Genomic DNA, 20,186 nt, shown 5'->3' with positions numbered 1-20,186 from the left:
CACACTACCACTGAAGGGAGTCCCTTCAAACTATTAAAAGGCAGAGATCCAGCATCTGTCATTTGTCCTTGGTGGTTCAAGGAGAAATGTAAAAGTTTTGGTGAAAATACAGTAGATATTAAAAATTTAGCAGACAAAATTTCTTGTAAACAAAAGAAATCATCTGAATGGTACAACAAGAGGTGGAAAGTAAGAGAGCATGGATTAGCTGTGGGTGATTGGGTCAAGATTTTAAAACCATCTTTTGTCAATAAGGGAATGAGTAAGTATAGCAGACCTATCCAGATCAAAAATGTTTTTAATAACTCTGTTATCACACAAGATGGAAAGGTCTGGAATGTAAGCAAAGTTGCAAAGTGCCCTATCCAAATGAATGTAAATAACCATGATATGAATACTCAATTTGGTTCTCATAATTGTCATGATTTTGCACCAGATTTGTGTTCTAAACTCCCTCCTGATTCGATTGCCTCTAGGATTAAGGAGAATTCTCGCACTCGTAAGACACATATGTCTCTACGAGACTATGTATAAAATATTGCCTTGACTGTTCAGGATTTTGTCACGATTTTAATACATGCCTAATTGTTCTATGATTTGTACATATGTTTCATTCTAGTTTTTAAAGGGGAGATGTGTTACATCCTACATAGTTTCTTAGTATGTAATTACTTCCCCTTTAAGTGCATGAGCCTTTCTACACAGTGTTCTGGTTCTCAGAACTTTCTTAATGATGCATTCTGTATCCCAATGTCAGTTGTTATTGGACTTGTAGCTGACCAACATGATGCTGTGCTGCTGAATAAAACTACTTGAATATCAACCTGTTCCCTGGATTACTCCAGTGGGACATTCATTTTTTTCTGGAGATCTGCCGAGTGCATTTCTTAGGACTGATGGAGTCTTCGTCCCTACCTTCTTTTGTTTCAGTGGAGTGTCAGCTCCTATAAAAGGACTAGGATAAACCTCCGGAATTTGTTTAGTAAGTGTTATGCCCCACATTTTGAATATCTTTTGCTCCTTCATTATCTGATCAGCTATAGATAATGAAGATAGTGTGATTAAAGTTGGGGTCTGGCTATTCCGGTCGTCCTCCACGAATTGAACAGATATAATATCATTAGTTACAATGTTGTTAAGTGAAGGTATGGATTTGAAAAGTCGCAGTAAGTTCCCTCGATTAAGAATATCGTGTCTACCTCTAGAGTGGAATTCTGGTGTAAATTTGAGTTTCTCATTAGTTTCGGTAGTGTGTTGATTTGCGGCCTCCGTTTTTTTTGTATGTTTCGTTGTACAGGTTACTGTTTTATTCCCATCCACACATTTAATCTGCAAGTAGTCTCGTTCAGATGTTATATCGTGGCTACTTTCTGCCCATCTCTCTGTTAGGACAATGTCTTTTTTTGTATTTTTCTTCATGCATGCTTTGAGGTGAGGATTCATTGTTTCTGTCTCTTTAGTAACGATGCTTCCATTCATTGTATCAGAGTTATAAGTAGTTTGATCTCTTTCTTCCTTTTTTTGGTTTTTATCCTGGTTAGATTCCATTTGTAGACTCTCTGGCATGCTGTTTGTTACTCGTACTTCCATTTCTCTATCTTCATCCCATTCGTGATTTTGTGATTCATTCGTTTTTATCGAACTATGAACGTTTAATGTTTTTTTTCCAAAGATAGGGAAGAAGTTATTAGGTCCTGAGTTAGGTGATTTGAGGTCCTTAGGCGGGATACCTGTAGTATTCAACTTCTGTTTCTCATTTTTCCTTGCTTTGCGGAGTTTTTTCTTTTGGCGTTTTGACATTGTTGAGAATCCATCCAGCTCGATATCAATAGAATTTTTGTCGTTTTTAGGGACTTTACACGAGGCGTCACACGGGATTTCATTGTCCAGATAGACCTTTGCCTGTAACATTTGTATGTTAACTGAATCATCAAATTCTCTTATTGATTGTTGTAGTTCCACGGGAATAGGGTTTTCCGTACCATCCACAGGTGTAATTTTTTTCATTCCCATCATACTTGTGATGTTTGTTTTAGGATTTTCCTTATTGTGATGGATGGTTCTTTTGGCATCATCTATTATGCTTGTTAATACCGCAGGTAAGGCTGATAGCTTATCCATGATGGGCACATAGATGCTGTCAGAGGTTGTTTTTTCATTATCTCTTTGTGCTCTGATTATCAGGTCATTTAATTGGGCCAGTTTGTTGTCAATCCCAGCCACATTATTTGCCATCATTTTTAGGAGGTCAATTTGTATATCCATTTTATTCGATTGGTAGTGAAGGGCTTCCAGCGTAAGGGTTGATGTTTGATAGAAAATATCCCAGGGTTTGACTACACCCTGGTGTTTTGCTCTAGTTTCCAAAGTTTCATTTTTGGAGTCTTCGGCTCCCGCGGAGTCTAATGTTTGCTCCTGAATTTTAACCTTGTTGGCACTGTTGTCAGCCACTTCATTGGATATATTGTCAGTACGAATGCTCATTTGGGCTTCCTGTTGATGGTCTAAATGTATTTCAGTTACCTCAGAGATTATGCCCGACCTTTTTGTTATCTCAACGTTGACTTCAAAAGGGACCCTTTGTACTGCCTGCCCAGCTTGCTCAGTTATAACGTGACAGTCTTGTTGGTTGGATCCCATAGATTGCGACAGCAATTTGTTTGCGGTAGTGACAACCAGGTTAGATGTTACAGCTATGTTGTTTTCTTTCGTCATATAGCAATTTCTCATATCTTTTGAGGGTTGTTCTTGAGTTTTCCCCAGCTGTTGGGCTACAATTTGTGTTCCTAGATCCACAGATTCATTTTCGTTCCAGATAGGTTCAATTTGGACCAAGTCTTTTATTTCTTTGCTGTGTTGTGACTGATTTAGGACGTCAGTATTAGTATTAGTATTAAAGGGTTTCATTGGTGTTTGTAATTTGTCTTTGTCTTTATTTGTTTCCATTGTCATCGACATCATACCACCCGCAGGATCCATCAGAAATTGAAATTTGTCTGGTATTTTAGCAGATTTCTCGAACATCCGTGCAATCGGGGATATAAGGGATTGGCTCTGACCTGGAGTGTTTATTTTTAATTTTTTTGCCACATTTGATTGCTGTAATTTTTTTGTGCGTTTATTTGCTGTTCCAACAGTCCTTACCTTACCTGATCGCATGTCTAGGATGTGCTTTGATTATATATTTGATTATGTATTTGCTTTTGCTCCTTTATGGGTACAATCCCGGTACGATTGTAACACTACGTAGACCTGCGTAGGCCTGCAGCCCCTCTTATTGGCACTTAGTTGAACGTAAGAAATGCCAAACAGAAGCACCAGTTTAATGAGGCTCTAAGTGGTCCTCTTTATAAATCCGGAGTTCTTAGAAATTCAAGGCTACAGGCAGCGTGCTCAATGCTCCAAGTTATACGTTACCGTTGAGCAAAATCGCACTGGCACTGGCACAGTCACAGATGCAAATGGAGGCGGAGGGGTGCTGTTATCTCAGCGCTTGGCCTTAGACTCGGCTCAGAAGCGCTCGCACCTTCTCCTCTCACCTGCCACCCGCCTGCCCGCACACTACGGCTCTGCCCGTTCTTCTCAGCCCGTCTCAACCCGTCTCTGCCCGTCTCTGCCCGGTCTCTGCCCGGTCCTCCCTCACTCGAGCTCTCCCGTACCTGTGGTGTGAGGTAAAACACACAAGGGCAGTCCAGCAAAGAAATCAGTGAGAGGTCCGGTGATCGTTGAACCTTGCCGCTTGCCTGCTTGCGCTTGTACCCTGCTTACTACACCACCACGGCCCCCGGTGTTTAGGGAGCAAGAGACGGGGGCAGAACAGGGGGGCAGAACAGTGGCAGAAGTGAGAGAAGCAAGAGTATCTCAGTACAACATCTCTCGCACACGTCGTTGTCTTTTCGTGTATCTTTTCGTGTATCCTGTATACCCTGCACTCATGCACTAATCCCAGGAGTGCTCACAGTCGTCCACAGCCGTCCACCACTGCCCACACTGGACCAGGTGCGCAGAACTACGGGGGAATGGAGCAAAGGAGCAACAGAGCAACGGAGCACAAGCAGCCCAAACCCCGTGCTCACCCCTGCTCCTCCCCGCTCACCTCAGACAGCAGATGGTGCTCGTCAGGCACAGCTGCGGTTTCAAAGCTCTCGAGAATGCCGAGGCGTCAATGCGCCGATGTGTGCGGGCCCCAGCAGCTCCGGCTGCCCTCTGTGCACCACACGCACAGCACACGCGTCGCTGGAGCTTTCCGCTGCCTTCCTTGCCTTCCTTGCGCCTCGCCTCGCTCCACGCCTCGCTCCTCGGTCCTCACTCCTCACTCCTGGCTCAGTAACTCCCCGGCGGCTCCTCGGCTCCTCGCAAAACACGGAATGGACTGCCTGTCTTCAGTGGTGGTTCTAAACACAAAATCAACTTGTGGGAAAACCATTTCATCCTCAAAGGCCCCAGACTAGAGCCAGCCTACGTGAGTGGATTCATCTTTGTCTCTTTGTCTCTTAGAGACAACATAGGAGCCCTTTTATTTACGCCCTGATGAATGCCATGAACCCTCCTGGCCTTAGTGGCAGAAACATGTTGGCAACACAGATGGAGATGGGGTACTAAACCCCCTAGTCTCCACCATTACTTTTAATATCGAGAATGTTATGCACAATTAAAATTTCACGCAGGCCGTATATCGATATTTAACATCACTCACTCACTTATTCAACACAGGCCCTCACTTAGTTATATAAGTGCCCCCTGTCTCCAGGTGTAGGCCCGCCCTTTATCAAACGTGGTTTTTAAAGGGTGAGGACAGCCGATGATGAAGCATGACACCTGGTGGTATGCGTCAACCCAACATGCTCTGAAGTTTTTAACATGGAATACTAAAGTGATGGGTGTCAATATCTAAGCTCCACAACATATACAATTTCCTGAAGGGAAGGGGGTGCAAATAGCCCTTTTGCACAAAAAGCGCCTGCTCATAGGCGAGGTTGAAAAGCTGAACAGACAGTGGAGAGGACAGATTTACGCTCCCACATACTCAGCATTTGCCAGGGGGGTTTGAGTTGAATAAGAGCAGGAGTTCCCTTTGAGCCGACACATACCCTGATAGAAAAAGAGGGCAGAAAGACAAAGAGGGCAGATATGTCGTCCTAGCAAGAATGTAATTGGGCCGGGACCTCACACTTGGCTGCGTGTGTGCACCTAACCAAGAACAAGTAGTCTCCTGGCCCGCCTTTCTGCCCAGATGGGCAGAAAACGACCCCACCACCGCGAGAGCCAGCCTCCAGGAAGGAATGAAAGACGTCGCGGAATGGATGAAGCTCAGCTGTCTGAAACTGAACTCAGACAAGACCGAAGTCTTCATCCTGGGAACATCCTCCTCTGCCTGGGATGACTCCTTGTGGCTCCCTGCCCTGGGCACCGCCCCCAAACCAACGGATCATGCACGCAACCTGGGCTTCATCCTGGAGTCCTCCCTCACAATGGCCAAGCAAGTCAACGCCGTCTCGTCATCCTGTTTCAACACCCTGCGCCTGCTCCGTAAGATCTTCCGGTGGATCCCCACCGACACCAGGAAGACGGTCACCCAGGCCCTCGTCGCCAGCCAACTGGACTACGGGAACACCCTCTATGCTGGAACCACAGCCAAACTCCAGAAAAGACTCCAGCGCATACAGAACGCTTCTGCACGACTCATCCTGGACATCCCCCGACACACCCACATCTCTGCCCTGCTGAGAGACCTGCACTGGCTCCCCTTCAGCAAGAGGATCACGTTCAGACTCCTCACCCACGCACACAAGGCTCTCCACGACATGGGCCCCAAATACCTCAAGAACCGCCTCACATTCTACACACCCACCCGCCAACTCCGGTCCGCCAACCTCGCCCTCGCCACCGTCCCACGCATTCGCAGATCCACCGCCGGAGGAAGATCCTTCTCCTACCTGGCGGCCAAGACATGGAACTCCCTCCCCGCCCACCTACGTCTGACCCAGGGCCACCTCTCCTTCAGGAAACAGCTCAAGACCTGGCTCTTCGAGCAGTAGCGGCTGCCCCCCCACCCCCTGTCCCAGCGCCTTGAGACCCTAACGGGTGAGGAGCGCGCTATACAAATCTGTCTGATTGATTGATTGATTGAGATGGTGGATTTGATGGTGAGGCCTATAGTGCTGGGAGGGGACTTTAATTGTGTCGCAGATGTATCATTGGACCGCTCCCATCCAACCTTAATGGGAGTGCAGGCCAACATAACTGCAGTGGGGTTTCGTGACTGGAGGAACCACTGGGAACTTGTGGACATTTGGAGGGTGCAACATGCAAGAGAAAGGGAATATTCATTCTTTTCCTCGATACACCAGCTACACACAAGGTTAGACACTATCCTGTGCTTGCCGAGCTTTAGCGACTCCATCAAACACTCTGCATTTTTAGGTCGGACACTCTCCAATCACAGCCCATTACTGATGATTCACCATCCTCTTGGGTGCAGTCTCCTGATCCCCACATGGAGACTTAGTTCCTTCCTATTAGAAGATGCCCCGTTTGAGGAATCTCTGCACTCCGTTATCAGAACATTTTTCTCTGAGAATGCGCAGTTGGCGTCTTCTGCCTTAGTTGAGTTGGAGGCATTTAATGTAGTGGTGAGAGGCCGTTGTATGGGGCAGACAGTTGGCATACAGAGGGTACTCAATCAAGAACTAACCACCCTTGAAGACGAGTTGCAAACACTAGACAATGTACAAGGTACAGATGTGCAAGCCCATCCTGCCATTCAAGATGTACGATTTAGATATAATGAAGCAGTGGAGAGGCTAAGATGCTATGACCATAGAGAATACCTAGACCGAGTTCAGAAAGAAGAGGGGAAAGCCAGCCGTCTGCTGGCCTGGCTGATCAAGCCGGAGTCAAGAGGGACATCAATTACGCTGATTCAAACTGAAACAGGTGCCCCTGTATATGAACCGGACAGAATTAACAGCTTATTTTCGTTATATTCTGCCCGCTGTTGGCCCCGCAGGCTGACTTCAAGGCCTTTTTAGATTTGCTTATGCTCCAGACATTGGATGGGCAAGCCGAGGATACTTTGGGAGGACTAGTGAAACTGCAGGAGGTCCGTAAGGCCATTGCTACAATGGCTACAGGAAAGACCCAGATGGTCTTCCGGCAGAATTCTATTCATGGTATGCTTCAGAACTGGCTCTCCACTTGGTGACTCTGTATGCCAAGTCCTTGCAGCTTGGCCACTTGTCCGAGACTATGCGGGATGCTATGGTAATACCAAAACGACGACCCCAGGGGCAGGCTTGTAGAATTTAGACCCCTCTCTATGCTTAATGTGGATTTTAAAATCCTTAGCAAAATTTTAACACTCAGATTGCTCCCACATATGAAGTTCCTAATACATGCTGACCAGAATGAGTTTATGCCCACCCGTAACACTTCCTACAAGCTGCGTATGCGGTACTCGGTGCTGTACCACCCTAGGGCACCCTCTCTTGTGCATGCAGCTATCCTGCCGATTGACCTGGAGAAATCGTTCCACACAATAAACTGGGATTACCTTCTCGAGTTACTGAAACGTATTGGCCTTGGGGAAGGGTGGGTGAAATCGGTGCAATTGTTATATACACGTCCTACGGCACAGGTCTGAATGGGCAAAATTATATCCATGCAATATCAAATAGCTCGTGGCATGCATCAGGGCTGCCCACAATCCCCGCTCCTGTTTGCCCTGGCCATAGAGCCACTGGCGGCGAAGTTCCGAGAAGCTTGGAGGGCATGGGACTGACTATAGATGGGAGAACATACATCGTAACTCTATATGCAGATTATCTCCTGATTTATCTACATGAATCTGTGGGTGGCTCAGATACAGCCCTGCGGCTTCTGGACGGTTTTGGGGATTTGTCACCCACCGTATAGCTCACAAAAAAGCACCCCCATATCTTCAGGACTTGCTTCCAGTCTATCGCCCTGCACGTCCTTTGAGGTCGATGGGTAGCATGCTATTAGTGGTGCCTCGGATACATAGAGCAAGGATGGGAGGACGTTCATTCAGACACCATGCCAGCAACGACTGGAATAACCTACCCATCGAACTGAGGATGGAGCCGTCTGAAACCAGGTTCAGACAGAGGCTGAAAACCCATCTTTTCCCCATGATAAACTCAGCATAGTTCACCCGTGTCCCTGTGCTCACCCTCTGTGAGCTAAGCTGAAGAGATGTAGGTAGGGTCGTCAGCGCGGGGACGCACTGTTCTCTGTGCAACCAAGCGCTTAACAAATGTCATAAACTAAACTAAACTAAACTTGTCAGGTTGCGGGTAAATAAGAACAAAACATACCTGTTTCCGGTGGCTGGACCATTGCCCAGGCCCCTAGACTTACCGGTTGGGCATAACTGGACACTCAATACATTTAAATACCTGGGCATCCAGGTCTTCCACTCGTTGGATGACTTGAGAGAGGGAAACCTGGATAGGGCGCCCAAGTCCAGTGTACAGTTCTAGTTTGCTCTGTGGCTCCCTGAGAAGGCTTGGATACCCTTTACTAAAATGGTCATGTTACCCATCCTTTTATACTTTTTTGCTAACTTATCAGTCTTGATGCCACCGGGGTGCTTCCGACAACTAGATTCAATACTACGGGATCTCATATGGGGGAGGGGAGGCGAAGACTCTCGCTGAAGACCTTGAAAAACCCCATGATGGAGGGAGGCCTAGGGGTGCCAGATTTTGAGCTCTATTTGTTAGCCGCTCTGCTGCAGGGGTTGGCACCATGGCTGGAGGGTGTCAATGAAGAGGGAACGTTCCTCATGAAGTCTAATAAGCTCCCCCATCTCTTGCTAGCAAAATTGCTTGACCCCACAATCGGGGTCACCTACACTACAATACTGCAGGTAACTGCCCTGCAGGGCAGGAAGCAATGTATGGCAAAGATACCTAAGAACCCATTGTATACACCGGTGTTGCCCCTAGTGGGGCAGCCCCATGGGGAGCCACGGTCAATCATTGTGGCTTATCAGGTAACGGCATGGACGGGGTGGGACTTGAAACGTGGGCGACTGTTACCAAGAAAAGGCCCTAATCCCGTTTGCAACCCAAGTTGTAATAAACCTGCTGCAGACTTTATACATATGACCTGGGGCTGTGAGAGACTACGCAAATTTTGGTCTGAAGTAATATCCAAGGTTAACACTACACTGGGGAACGCTCTTACACCCACAGTAGAAACATGCCTGTTGGGGCTCTCCCCCATCCACCCAAGCATAAAGTAGTTAATACATTTATGGACCTCACCGTGGCGCTAGCTAAAAGGAGAATAGCCATGGCACGGAAATCTGCCACGGGACCGCTGATCCATGTGTGGAACCATTATGTGATTCTATGGACTGGCGCAGAGGGTAGGGCATTACATAGTGAGGAGGCGAAACAACAGAGGCAGCACCCGATTGCTGAACAATGCAAAGACACACTATACACATGGGACCACCCAAGCTATACTCACAGTGAAGCTAAAAGTAGCAAGAGGACGACAGCCTAAAATATAAAGTTTACCATAGACAGATCTGGGGCGCACTCAGAAGATAGATAAAGTGATTGTTACTCCTTCTTGTGAAATATAGGCATGACCCCAAAGACAAGCCAAGACTAAGTGCAGACATCATACACAGTGACACCCTCCGGGCACCAACAACCTCCTCCAGCTCTAGCGTACGAATATAGGTGTTGACTCCTCTCCTGCTTTAGGTGATTTGTCAAAGTTTGTTCGTGTTCTGTGTTAAGATCTATCAATGGCTTGGTAAAATTCCCTGATTCAATAACGTAGTCCTACAAGGGGGGGTAAACCCCCGAAGGATCGCAGGGCTGGAATGTATTAGAGCTGACTAGGGCGATATATATTTTTTGAATGTAATAAGAGGTAAAGATAAGCAATAGTAGAACGTAAGGGATATAAGTACCCTACTGGTAACCTTGTATCCAACCTGCTTATTTTACTAAACCTCATATGTGAAATGTTGTATGATGTAAAATGCTGAAATAACCACTATAAGGGAATATTATGCTGTATTGTGCTGTACATAATCAAAATGCCACTAAAGATACTTTAAAAAAAAAAGGAGTGAAATATTCTTCCAAGATTTTTTCCGCTGCCACCCGCATCTGTGGAACTCATTCGACAGTCAAATTATGCCTATTCATCCCTTTCGGAAAATTAAAAAAATATATTTTTTCCCTTTGTTCTTTCCTGAGCTGACGATTTGAAGTTATGCTGTGAAATTGTGATTAATTTGTTGAGTGTACTCTGCATGGTTATATTGAGCTTGAAGTCGTATTTTCATACTATTATCTATCATGTTTCGTTTTTATTGTAGTGTCTTATTTAATTTCAAGTATTTTTCTACAGTGCCCTGTTCCAAATGTAGTTGATAAATGATAAAAATACTTAATTATAGTAACTGTTCATTAGTCAATATTCTCTCTTGACACAGATTCCTCATCATCTTTGTATCTCACAGCTTGTGAGGGAGTGATTGTATCTTGAGTTACACTGAATCATTGTAACCAGTGGCGTAGGAAGTGGGGTGCGGTGGTTTCGGGCCACCCCGGGAGTCATCACTGAGGGGTAACAAAGTGACAAAAATATGTATTTTAAACACATATTTTTGCCATTTTGTCAAGTAGGGGGTGACAAGAAATTTTCAGCACCGGGTACCACCTGACCTTACTACGGCACTGATTGTATCTTGAGTTACAATGAGCCCTTTATCGTTGCCTCTGTTGAGATTGGAAAATAGGCAGGGATGACATCACTAGTGGCCATTATTACTAACTCACAGTGTCAGTCCGAAGGGTGGTGATGCCTCCTGTCATCCATTGGAGGTACTGATGAAAAACTTTGCTGGATCTAGAACTATGGTTAATGACCAATCAAAGATGAGGAGCCTGTGTGAAAAAAGCTCTCTAGAAAAAGTGTTTTCAAAGATAACTAAATACAGGGACCTTATGTCAAAAGTCCAGAGACCTGGTTGGTGATTTTATGGTTACTGCATTCAAAGATAACTAGTTATTTCCTTCAAAGTCTAAGCTCAAAGACCTAACTGTGGTTTTCCCTTCTCCAGGTGGACAAAACTGAAGTGATCAAGAGCACATTGAGCCCAGTATTCTCCAAAGTCTTTGCGTTGGATTACTTCTTTGAAGAGATGCAGACCCTTCTCTTCGAGGTCTATGATGCTGAGGATTCCTCTAGTGTGGGCAACAGAGATGACTGCTTTCTGGGCTCCGCCGAGTGCACCCTGGGCCAGGTGTGAAGCATGAATCCATCCATCAAATATCTATTGATCATGTAGCCACACTTTTATTTATTATTATTCCCGTTGCTGTACATCTTACTCTTGTTGCTAAACAGCACACCCATGCTCTAATTTGTTCCTCCTACGCTGCTGTTTTAATCTCTTACTTTATCTTGTTCTCACCTGCCTCCTCAGTCTCCTCATGCTCCTCCCGTGCAGGTCTCTTTTCCATCACCTGATTTCATAGTTGTTATACTATCATTTCTCACTCAATTTTCTTCTCAGATTGTTTCACAGACCAAAGTGACCAAATCGCTGCAGCTGAAGAATGGGAAAATAGCTGGAAAATCTACTATCACAGTATGTACGGTGTCACCTCATTCACTAGCTCCTTTCAAGCCAAATTGCGATTTTCAGCGTTTGCGATCGCAATTCAGCTGTTTGCAATGTAGGAAGGCAAATACCTACCCACAAAATAAGGAATCGCAAAAATTGCGATTGCTTATTTTGCGCAAGCATTTAGAGAATCGCAATTTGTGATTCCATAAATTCTAGGCATTGCAAATTGCGATATTGCCCTAAGGAATCACAAATTACCACCAACTTCAAGGTGGTGGTAATTTGCTATTTCCTTTAAAAAAGCACTTTTTTGCTTTTTTACAAGTGCCATGTGGCACACATTTATGGACTTAGGGCATGTATGTGCGCCACATGTGCACACATGCACATTTCAGGGGTGCAACAGGGTGTCCTTTTGGAACCCTTGCACCCTTTAAATTGCGCACGCAATTTGCGAGTACCTATTTACTCGCAAATTGTGTGTGCAATTCATATTCATTCCTATGGGCCTCTAAGCACATAGGAATGAATGGGAAGGTATTCCTTGATTGCGAATCGCAACTTGCAATTCGGAATGAAGGAATATTAAGGAATCACAAAAAAGATTGCGATTCCTACCTACATAGTATTTTGCGAATCCTTAATAGTGATTCCCTAAAAATCGCTATTAAGGACTCGCTAAACTGCTTTTACCTACATATGGCCCTTCAGGCATTCTCCTCCTCTACCACACTCTTTGTTCTGCCCACCTCTCTTGCTCTCTTTTTTCTTCTCCTTAACCCTTCCCATCTGTATATCCTTCTTACTCTTTTCTTTACCTTCTGCTTTTCAAGTTCTTGCTCACACAAAACACGTCCCAATGTAACCAATTTGCCACCATTTCGCTCAAATCCTATTTCTTACTCCTTGAATTTCTACCCTTTACTTTCCCCTTGTTATTTACCTATTCTTGTCTTTCACTTTAAGCCTTTTCTCTCATCTTTCTTTTTCCACTGGCCTAAACCATTTTAGATCCTGCCCACAGGCAGCTTAGCTATCTTTTGGCAGGACCTATTGGGAGCAACACATTACATATATTTAGATTGGGCTTTGGGCTAGCCCGTTGCTAATTACTCAATTGCTTTCCTGTCTGTATTCCTTCCCTTCATTTGATTCAGTGGCTTTCCCACAACTAAGAGCATTTCGGTCTCACTACTTGGATTGTTTGAGGTATCCTTCACCTGCTGTCTTCAAACCTTCCATTGCAATGCATGTGAGGGACTGTTTTGCTCCTCCCTTTCTCCATGTTGCTCTTTCTCCTCTTTTTCTTCAACCCTGTGTTATTAACACTTCTTCCTCTTTGCCCCTCTCCACCTAGTGTCTTTTTCTCTCCCTCCAAGCCCATGCGCTCATTGTTGGACGTCTGGCGAGCTCTGATGAGCAGCCATTTCTAAATTTGTATTTACTTTTTCAAGTTGGCAGGAGGGTGTGCGCACGTGCACTAGACATTTCAATGTTTTATTTTTTACTAATCTCATTTAATGATGGCTGTTCTGGATTGCGCATCCTTGAATAGGTTAATGCAAATAAAATAAAATGCTTTAAAAGTTAGCGATTGTGGATCTTTCAAGGGTGGCTACCATGGATTCACATGCATTCTTGCTGGCCATCTTTGAACCGGATTTGTAAAAATAAAAATTACTTTAAAAAAATGACTGCTGTGGATGTGCGTGCACCATCTTTGAATGCATTATATGGTATAATTTGCAATCCCATTCAAATGCGGCCACTGCAGTTGTGTGTGTATTTGTGGTAGCCATCTACCATGAGACAAAAAGCTTTGGCAAAGCCAACCGGTTCGGCAGCTGATACCTTTTGGCTCTGCCAATCCAATGCTTGTTCCCTTTGTTTGTCTCTCGGTCTCACCCTTCTGGTTCCATTCCCCTTTTGTTCTTGCTATCCTTTTCTCTCTTTCCCTTCCCTAGTCTATAATGCAGAAACTATGTTTCTTATTTCTAGATAATTGCTGAAGAAATCTCAGGGACCAATGACTTTGTGCAGCTTTCCTTCCGTGCTCAGAAACTGGACAATAAGGTAGGAAAACTTCAGACCCACCTTTTTGTAAAGTATTTTTTCATATGGTAATCCCTATTCTGTCTCTTCCTCCCACCTTCGCAGAGGGTCTTGTAGCCTCTGTCTCATGTTTCTCAATGTCTTCTCAGTAGAACATGCATTCATATTTATAGCACAGAGCATGAAGGTTCCCCACTTTGCGAACAGTAAGAAAATTAAGTGTGAGAATTAGAAAGCAAGGGGGAAAACCCTAGAACAGGGACTGGAGGTCATTGGCTGCACTCTGGTATGCAGGGTTATGTCTTCCCCCCAAGGAGTTGGGAGTCTAGTAGGATCATTTTTGTTACCCATTGGTTGGTTCAAGATGTCAGTAGATTTAGGTCTGACTGTATCAGTTTAAAGAGATAGCCAAAAGTTCTATTTCAAATACTTTCATTCAGCAGCACAACATTGAATATGTCAACAAAACAATCCCTGCCAGGCCAATGAACAATACAACAATAAAACCCCTGTAAGAAATTGGGTTCCTGGTTGAGGGCGTTAAAACCCTTCTCAAGCAACAGCAACAATTCTTCTCAAGGTTAAGTCAAAAGCAAACCCTAAATTAACCTGGGCTCAACCCTCTGGTAGCTTGGCACAGAGCAGTCAGGCTTAACTCAGACCCAATGTGAAAAGTTTTTGTGCAACCCTACAAACAGTAACACAGTGAAACCATGCCACAAAAAGATCCAACAACAATTTTAGCAAAATAGAATATTTTTTTATAAATAACACAAGACCTAAATGACATCAATCCAATCAGTAGTATCGGAGATATTCAATTTTAAAGATTTTAATAAAAATAGTGCTAAAAAGTACAAAGCGATAACTTTGGGTATCCGGTCTTGCTAGACTGGGACAAAGTCACAAGTTCACGCCTGGCGTGATAGAGCTTGGACCAGCGACAGGAACCCAGTTAGACCCGCTGAGCAAAGTACCTTAAACCCTAGCTTGCAGACCATTACTAATATGCATCGGTTCTGAGAAGTAGCGAGGCTGCAATGCAAGGTCTTGCATCATCATCAAGATCCAGTCAATGAGGGCTTGCGATGCGAAGTCTAGCTTCGAAGATGTGTTGCGCAATCATGGCGATTCCGACAAGCTCGAGGCTGTGATGCAGAGTCTGGCACCTTCGTTGAAGCTGTCGTCAACAAGGGATGTGAGGGCCTATACCAAACATGCGTGATGCAGCGCCAGTTCCACTAAGGCGACGGTCTTTGATGAGATGTGGGTCTTTGCGATGGTTTCAGTCCATGCAGCAGACGCGATGCGTTGGTTCTGCTTGGGATTGCTCTGCCCAGCAGAGGAGATATGTCAGTTTCGCTGGATCCACAGAGGTTGGCAAAGCACCTCACGCCCACCTCCAGGGGTCCAGGACTGGGGTGGGACCACATGGCAGGGTTGACTCACAGATGGCAGAATCCAGATGCTGGTTCAATGTTGTTGAACCTTTCGTCCCAGAGGCAGAAATCAGGAGGCCAGCCAACCAGCTCTTGGAGTCACTTGAGGTCCTGGGTTCAACAAGTGCAAGTCAAGTCTTTCTAACTCAATCAAAAAGGCAGCAGGACAACACAGCAGGGCAGTCGTACTTAAGAGCAGCAATCGAACGGAGTGGCAGTCCTATTAGCAGCACAGCAGTCCTTCTTCTAGGTAGATTAGCCACATGTCCAGAAGTGTACTAAAGAGTTGGTGTCTGGAGTCCAGTATTGAGACCCAGTTGTGACTTTGAAGTGAGGAGAATCTTCTAGAGGTTTCCCTTTGAAGTCCTAGACATCCTGCCTTCCATGTCCTGGCTCCAGACTATCTACAGTGGGTATGCATCTCTTTGTGTGGAGGGAGGGCGTAGCCTATTCAAGTGTAAATAGGGCTGTGCTCAGCTTCGCCCTCCCATCCTGACAGTGATGACACCTAAGCTCTCCATTGTGTGTGGCTATCTAGGAGGAATACACCAAACCCAGCTGACATCTACGCCCAGTCATGTGAATCTGAGACAGGCTGCAGGCACGACATGGTTAAGGCAGTAAAATGCCCACTTTCTAAAAGCGGAATTTTTCAAAATTGTAATTTAAAATCCGACTTCACCATATATTAGGATGTTTCATTGCAAATTGCAAGACACCAAATATAAATGGGTACCTGCTCCCATTTGGAATTTACAGCTTACTAAATGTAACAAGGTAACTCCAATGTTATCCCATGGGAGGGGTAGGCCTTGCAGTAGTAAGAAATGCATTTAGGAGTTTTTCACCACTAGGACATGTAAAACTTAAAAGTGCAGGTTCAACTTTCTAAAAGCACTGCACCTTGACTTTTGGACAGTCCAGGGCTTACCCTAGGGGTGACTTAAAAGGAAGGTTTGGGCTTAGTAAAAGCCCGGTCAAAATGTCAGTTTAAAAACTGCATAAACAGGCTGCAATGGCAGGCCTGAGATATGTTTAAAGGGCTGCTTAAGTGGGTGACCCAATAAGTGCTGCTGGCTCACTTGAAGCATATAATTTACAGGCCATGGGTACATATATTACCACTTTACTAGGGACTTATGAGTAAAATAAATATGGGAATTGGGGATAGCCAATGTTACTATGTTTTAAGGAAAGAGCACATACTCTTTAGCATTGGTTAGCAGTGGTAAACTGCTCAGAGTCCTAAGGCCAGCAAAAACGAGATCAGCAAAAATGGAAAAAGAAGCCAAAATGTTTGGGAGGGCGACTACCCTAATGGTGACAGTTCTAACAATCCCCAAAAATAAATGGACTTTCTTAGCTGCAAACCTTCAGGGTATCAGTAAGTCATTTTGGTCCTCACTCCTTATACGCTACTAAAACTAACTACAGACTAAAGAAACAGTAGGTTGGTGATTATAGGTTTTATTGTCAGACACGTGCTGTGAGCAGTATGTGGGCTGCGTCGCTCAATTTAAAAGACTAGTGGTCAGTGAAGACTACATCCGTGCAACAACTGTTGTGACTTATGTTTATCTTTTCTGGGGTGCAGGCAGTTATCTCTTCTAGTCTGGTTCTTAACGACACAACTGTAAGGCCTTGAGATGTGACTGGTAACAGCACATCAATTTTAATTTGATTTATATGCTAATAGTGGTTGCCATCTGGCATTGAATATGCGGTATGAATGAGTAAGTTTATATGTGAGAGCTGTTTAATTGCTAATACTTGCATACACCTGTTTAAACACAGCCCTTTCTTTGGGTTAGGGGTCACTAAAGTGCAATCAGTTTTTTAGCTACCCCTTTCATATATCTTGTAAGAGCCCATTTATGAGAGGTCATAATCTCTAGATCACCTGTCCATATCCCTAGAAATATAAGCTTGCAGGTTTCTGGTACTGTGTTGTAAGTATCATGTTTTTTCAGGTTCTGAATTCCCTTCTCTGAATGGCATGTGCTAATTGATTAATCAAAAAGTAAATATGTATGATTACATCAAGTGCACATTATAGTCATATTGTTCTGTTCCTGTAAATGAGATAATCAAGCTTACATGAATGTATTTGTGATATTTAATTACTGACGTTGATAATTTCATGTTTAACAATTATTATGGAATCACAAAGTTTCTAGAAGGTTGATAATGATGTGTTTAATGATATTGTCTTTTCAAAAGGACACTATCCAAAAGTGTAAAAATAACCGAATTGTTATTATTCCACTTGCTGATTGTTTAACCTAAAACAGCTGTCTGCATAATCTTATAAAAACTATGCACAGGGAACTAAGAGTGAGAGAGGAGCTTCAAGCCAGGCTACAATTGGGACAGACACAATCGTGCACCGTCCTTAACTGAGTAAAATAGAACATATTTTCTGAAATCAATTATCCAGCTGGGAACCATCTCAAATTCCGAATAGACTTTTATTTGCTAGAACTAATGTTGGTATTAGGAGTCGTAAATGAGGATGTTAATGCTATAGAATACATAGCAATAATCTCAGAGTTCTATTTGCTGTTTACACTCCTTCATTGCTGCCTTAATCTTTATATTCTTTGTGGTTACAGTTCATATTGTGTGTACGCTCGATTATGGTTTTAGTTTTAAAATGCGTATTTTAAAATGTATATTCTGTTTTTAGTGATGCGTGAGCGTGTCATTAATTTTTTGAAGAGTCATACTGTCATGCTTCAGTGGATTGATCCTTACCTGAAACACGTTTGAGTAAAACACCTCTTACACAAACATTGCTCATGAGGTTGTTATAGGTTGAAGTCTTGGTGGTTTGCTGATTCGAGTTGGAACATTGATTGAGTCCTTAATGCGATTAGTGCCATGGGGGCTAGAAAATTGAACTCTGTGGCTACAGAAAAATCTAGAGAATATACCAACTGGAGATGTGCAGGAAGGTCCCTCTCTCCTCCCTACACCGCCAGCAGGTATCTGGCGTAGTCTTTAATATGTGACTTAGTCAAGCGGGGGTAATATACCATTGGTACATTTGTTTATTGTTTATATGTGGCGTCCCTCTGTGGGATGTGCAGAAAGCCTCTGGAGTGTCATGCCAAATATTATCTCATTGCATGTATGCAGTGCCAAGCCTCTTTCCATGTCTCTTCCCCAGCCACACTTTCCAGTGATGGTAAGTGTGTATCTTCGTCTGTTTAGTTTTTTTTTTAGTGTTCAATAGGTGTTTGGGAATCAGGCCCCTGAATCATGCAAAGCTGGATATCAACTTCTCAAACATTGTGAGAGGGGTATGCTGCAGCCATATTTGGAGAAGTTTATAGCCCAGGGGCCTAATTGTCAATATTATGGTTTGTTTGATTTTATGATCGAATGTTCTTGTTTGCATTGTTCAAATGTCTTTATACTTGTTTGGCTAAATACTTTTAAGGGGTGTGCATGCTCCCTTGCCCAACAAGAGAAGGGGGCTCCTTTCAGTAATAGAGTGGTGGAGTAAATGCTGAATTGTTCAAGATTGCTGAAAATAGAAATAGTTACTTGGTTAGGCCCCCTCAAAGTGCTACATGAGTCCTGAAAGTTCTAAAACTGTTTTTGTCTGAGTAGCGAAGTAGGCATTGCTGGGCAGAATGAGCATTCTAATCAGATCAGGTACAGCAACAATTATCTCACTACTGCCCTATCCATAAACAGCCATTTATCTGATAGAGACTTTTAGTTGCAGATTCCTTACCTGGGAATTTCCCAAAGGGCCAAGCATGATACGGAAACTTTTACTGAGCAAAACCCCTTGCCCGTGGAGTCGGGTGGCTCCATTCGGCTCCGCAGATGAAATCGGTAGCCTATATAGGCGTCTCTAAGGCGCCGAGGCATCAGGTCTTTTCTTTCCGCACCAGTTAAGGGCCAGTCCGAGACGAGCTACCCCTCTGCCGCTTTTTGGCAGGCTTTTTCTTGACTTTTGTTGATATGTTTGGATTCCGACTTCGTGTGCGAGTGATGTCTTCGAGGAAGGCAGGTTTCAAACCATGCAGGACTTGTTCCCTTATTATGGCGGTTACCGATCCCCACCGTGTATGTCTTTGGTGTCTCGAGCGTGGCCACGATACAAAGTCGTGTTCGGACAGGTATTCGATGGCTCCGAAGACCTTGAGGGAGAGAGTGATGAAGTTACTCGCGGCCCGGCAGTCGACACCGGCTAGCGAGACTCCGAGGAGGTTATGATCCTGTTCAAAGAAGAGGAGGTTGCAGGACCACTCCCGGAGCCCTAAGTCCTCTTCCTCCCATTTGAGATCCTCGGGACACCCGGAGTGGAGGCACAAGAAGAAGAAGTCAAAGCAGACTTTGTCTTCACCTCAACTGGTGTCCGTCGTTGAGAGAGGTAAGGAGCACCGACGCTCTAGGCACGGTTCCGCGGAGCCAGAGTCCACTTCGGGCCTCCCCCCCTTTCCGGGAGCCGGAGCAACTTCCACTCAAATGAAAGAGTTTTATGAGTCCATATGCCACATATGTGAGCAGGATGACCCCTCTGGCGAGCCTTTGGGCCCCGTGGGGTCGGAAGAGGCCCCATTGGGTTCTACGCCATCGGTTTCGATGCTGGTGGGGCCTTAGGAATCCGATCCCAAATCCGGTTTGACGCTGGTCATGCCAACACGACCTTCCCCGGCTTCAAATCCAATGTCGGTGCCTGCGACGTCGCTGATGCCCGCCGGTGGCGCAAGCCCCATCCTCATCCCCGATGACACAGAGCGGGAACGGTGTTGATCGATGCCGATTCCGACATCGACAGAACCCAGAGGTTCCATATTGTCACCTGAGCACTTTGAAGATGTGCTAGGCTCAGGAGAAGAATGGGAGGGGTCTGGAGACCCTCTGGAGAACCAGAATGTCTCTGACGAGAATTTGGACTGGTATGGGGAAGTTGGCGAGGCCAGTGGCCCGAACACTTCCCCAGATACTGGCATGCTCTCTCCTCCTATGGTGGCTATGGAGGAGGAAGTGTCCTATGCCATGGTGGTAAAGAGGGCAGCTGAGGTCCTCAGACTGGAGCTGCCCTCAGTGAAGGT

The 20,186-nt window shown here is 44.8% G+C and overlaps 1 protein-coding gene across 1 annotated transcript in view; it reads left to right on the top strand.

Moving 5' to 3' along the window:
- LOC144755713 (copine-6-like) overlaps positions 1 to 20,186 on the top strand; it is a 452,209-nt gene that overhangs the window by 307,713 nt on the left and 124,310 nt on the right. Inside the window, exons 4-6 of the mRNA XM_078644899.1 lie at positions 11,114 to 11,296; positions 11,570 to 11,644; positions 13,622 to 13,696. Coding sequence (XP_078501025.1) covers positions 11,114 to 11,296; positions 11,570 to 11,644; positions 13,622 to 13,696 — 333 coding nt within the window. The remainder of the gene's footprint in view (positions 1 to 11,113; positions 11,297 to 11,569; positions 11,645 to 13,621; positions 13,697 to 20,186) is intronic.

The sequence above is a fragment of the Lissotriton helveticus genome, chromosome 5_1, assembly GCF_964261635.1.
Source record: "Lissotriton helveticus chromosome 5_1, aLisHel1.1, whole genome shotgun sequence".
Taxonomy (NCBI): Eukaryota; Metazoa; Chordata; class Amphibia; order Caudata; family Salamandridae; genus Lissotriton; species Lissotriton helveticus.
Note: the sequence above shows the minus strand (reverse complement) of the source record. Positions and strands in the feature narration are given on the sequence as shown.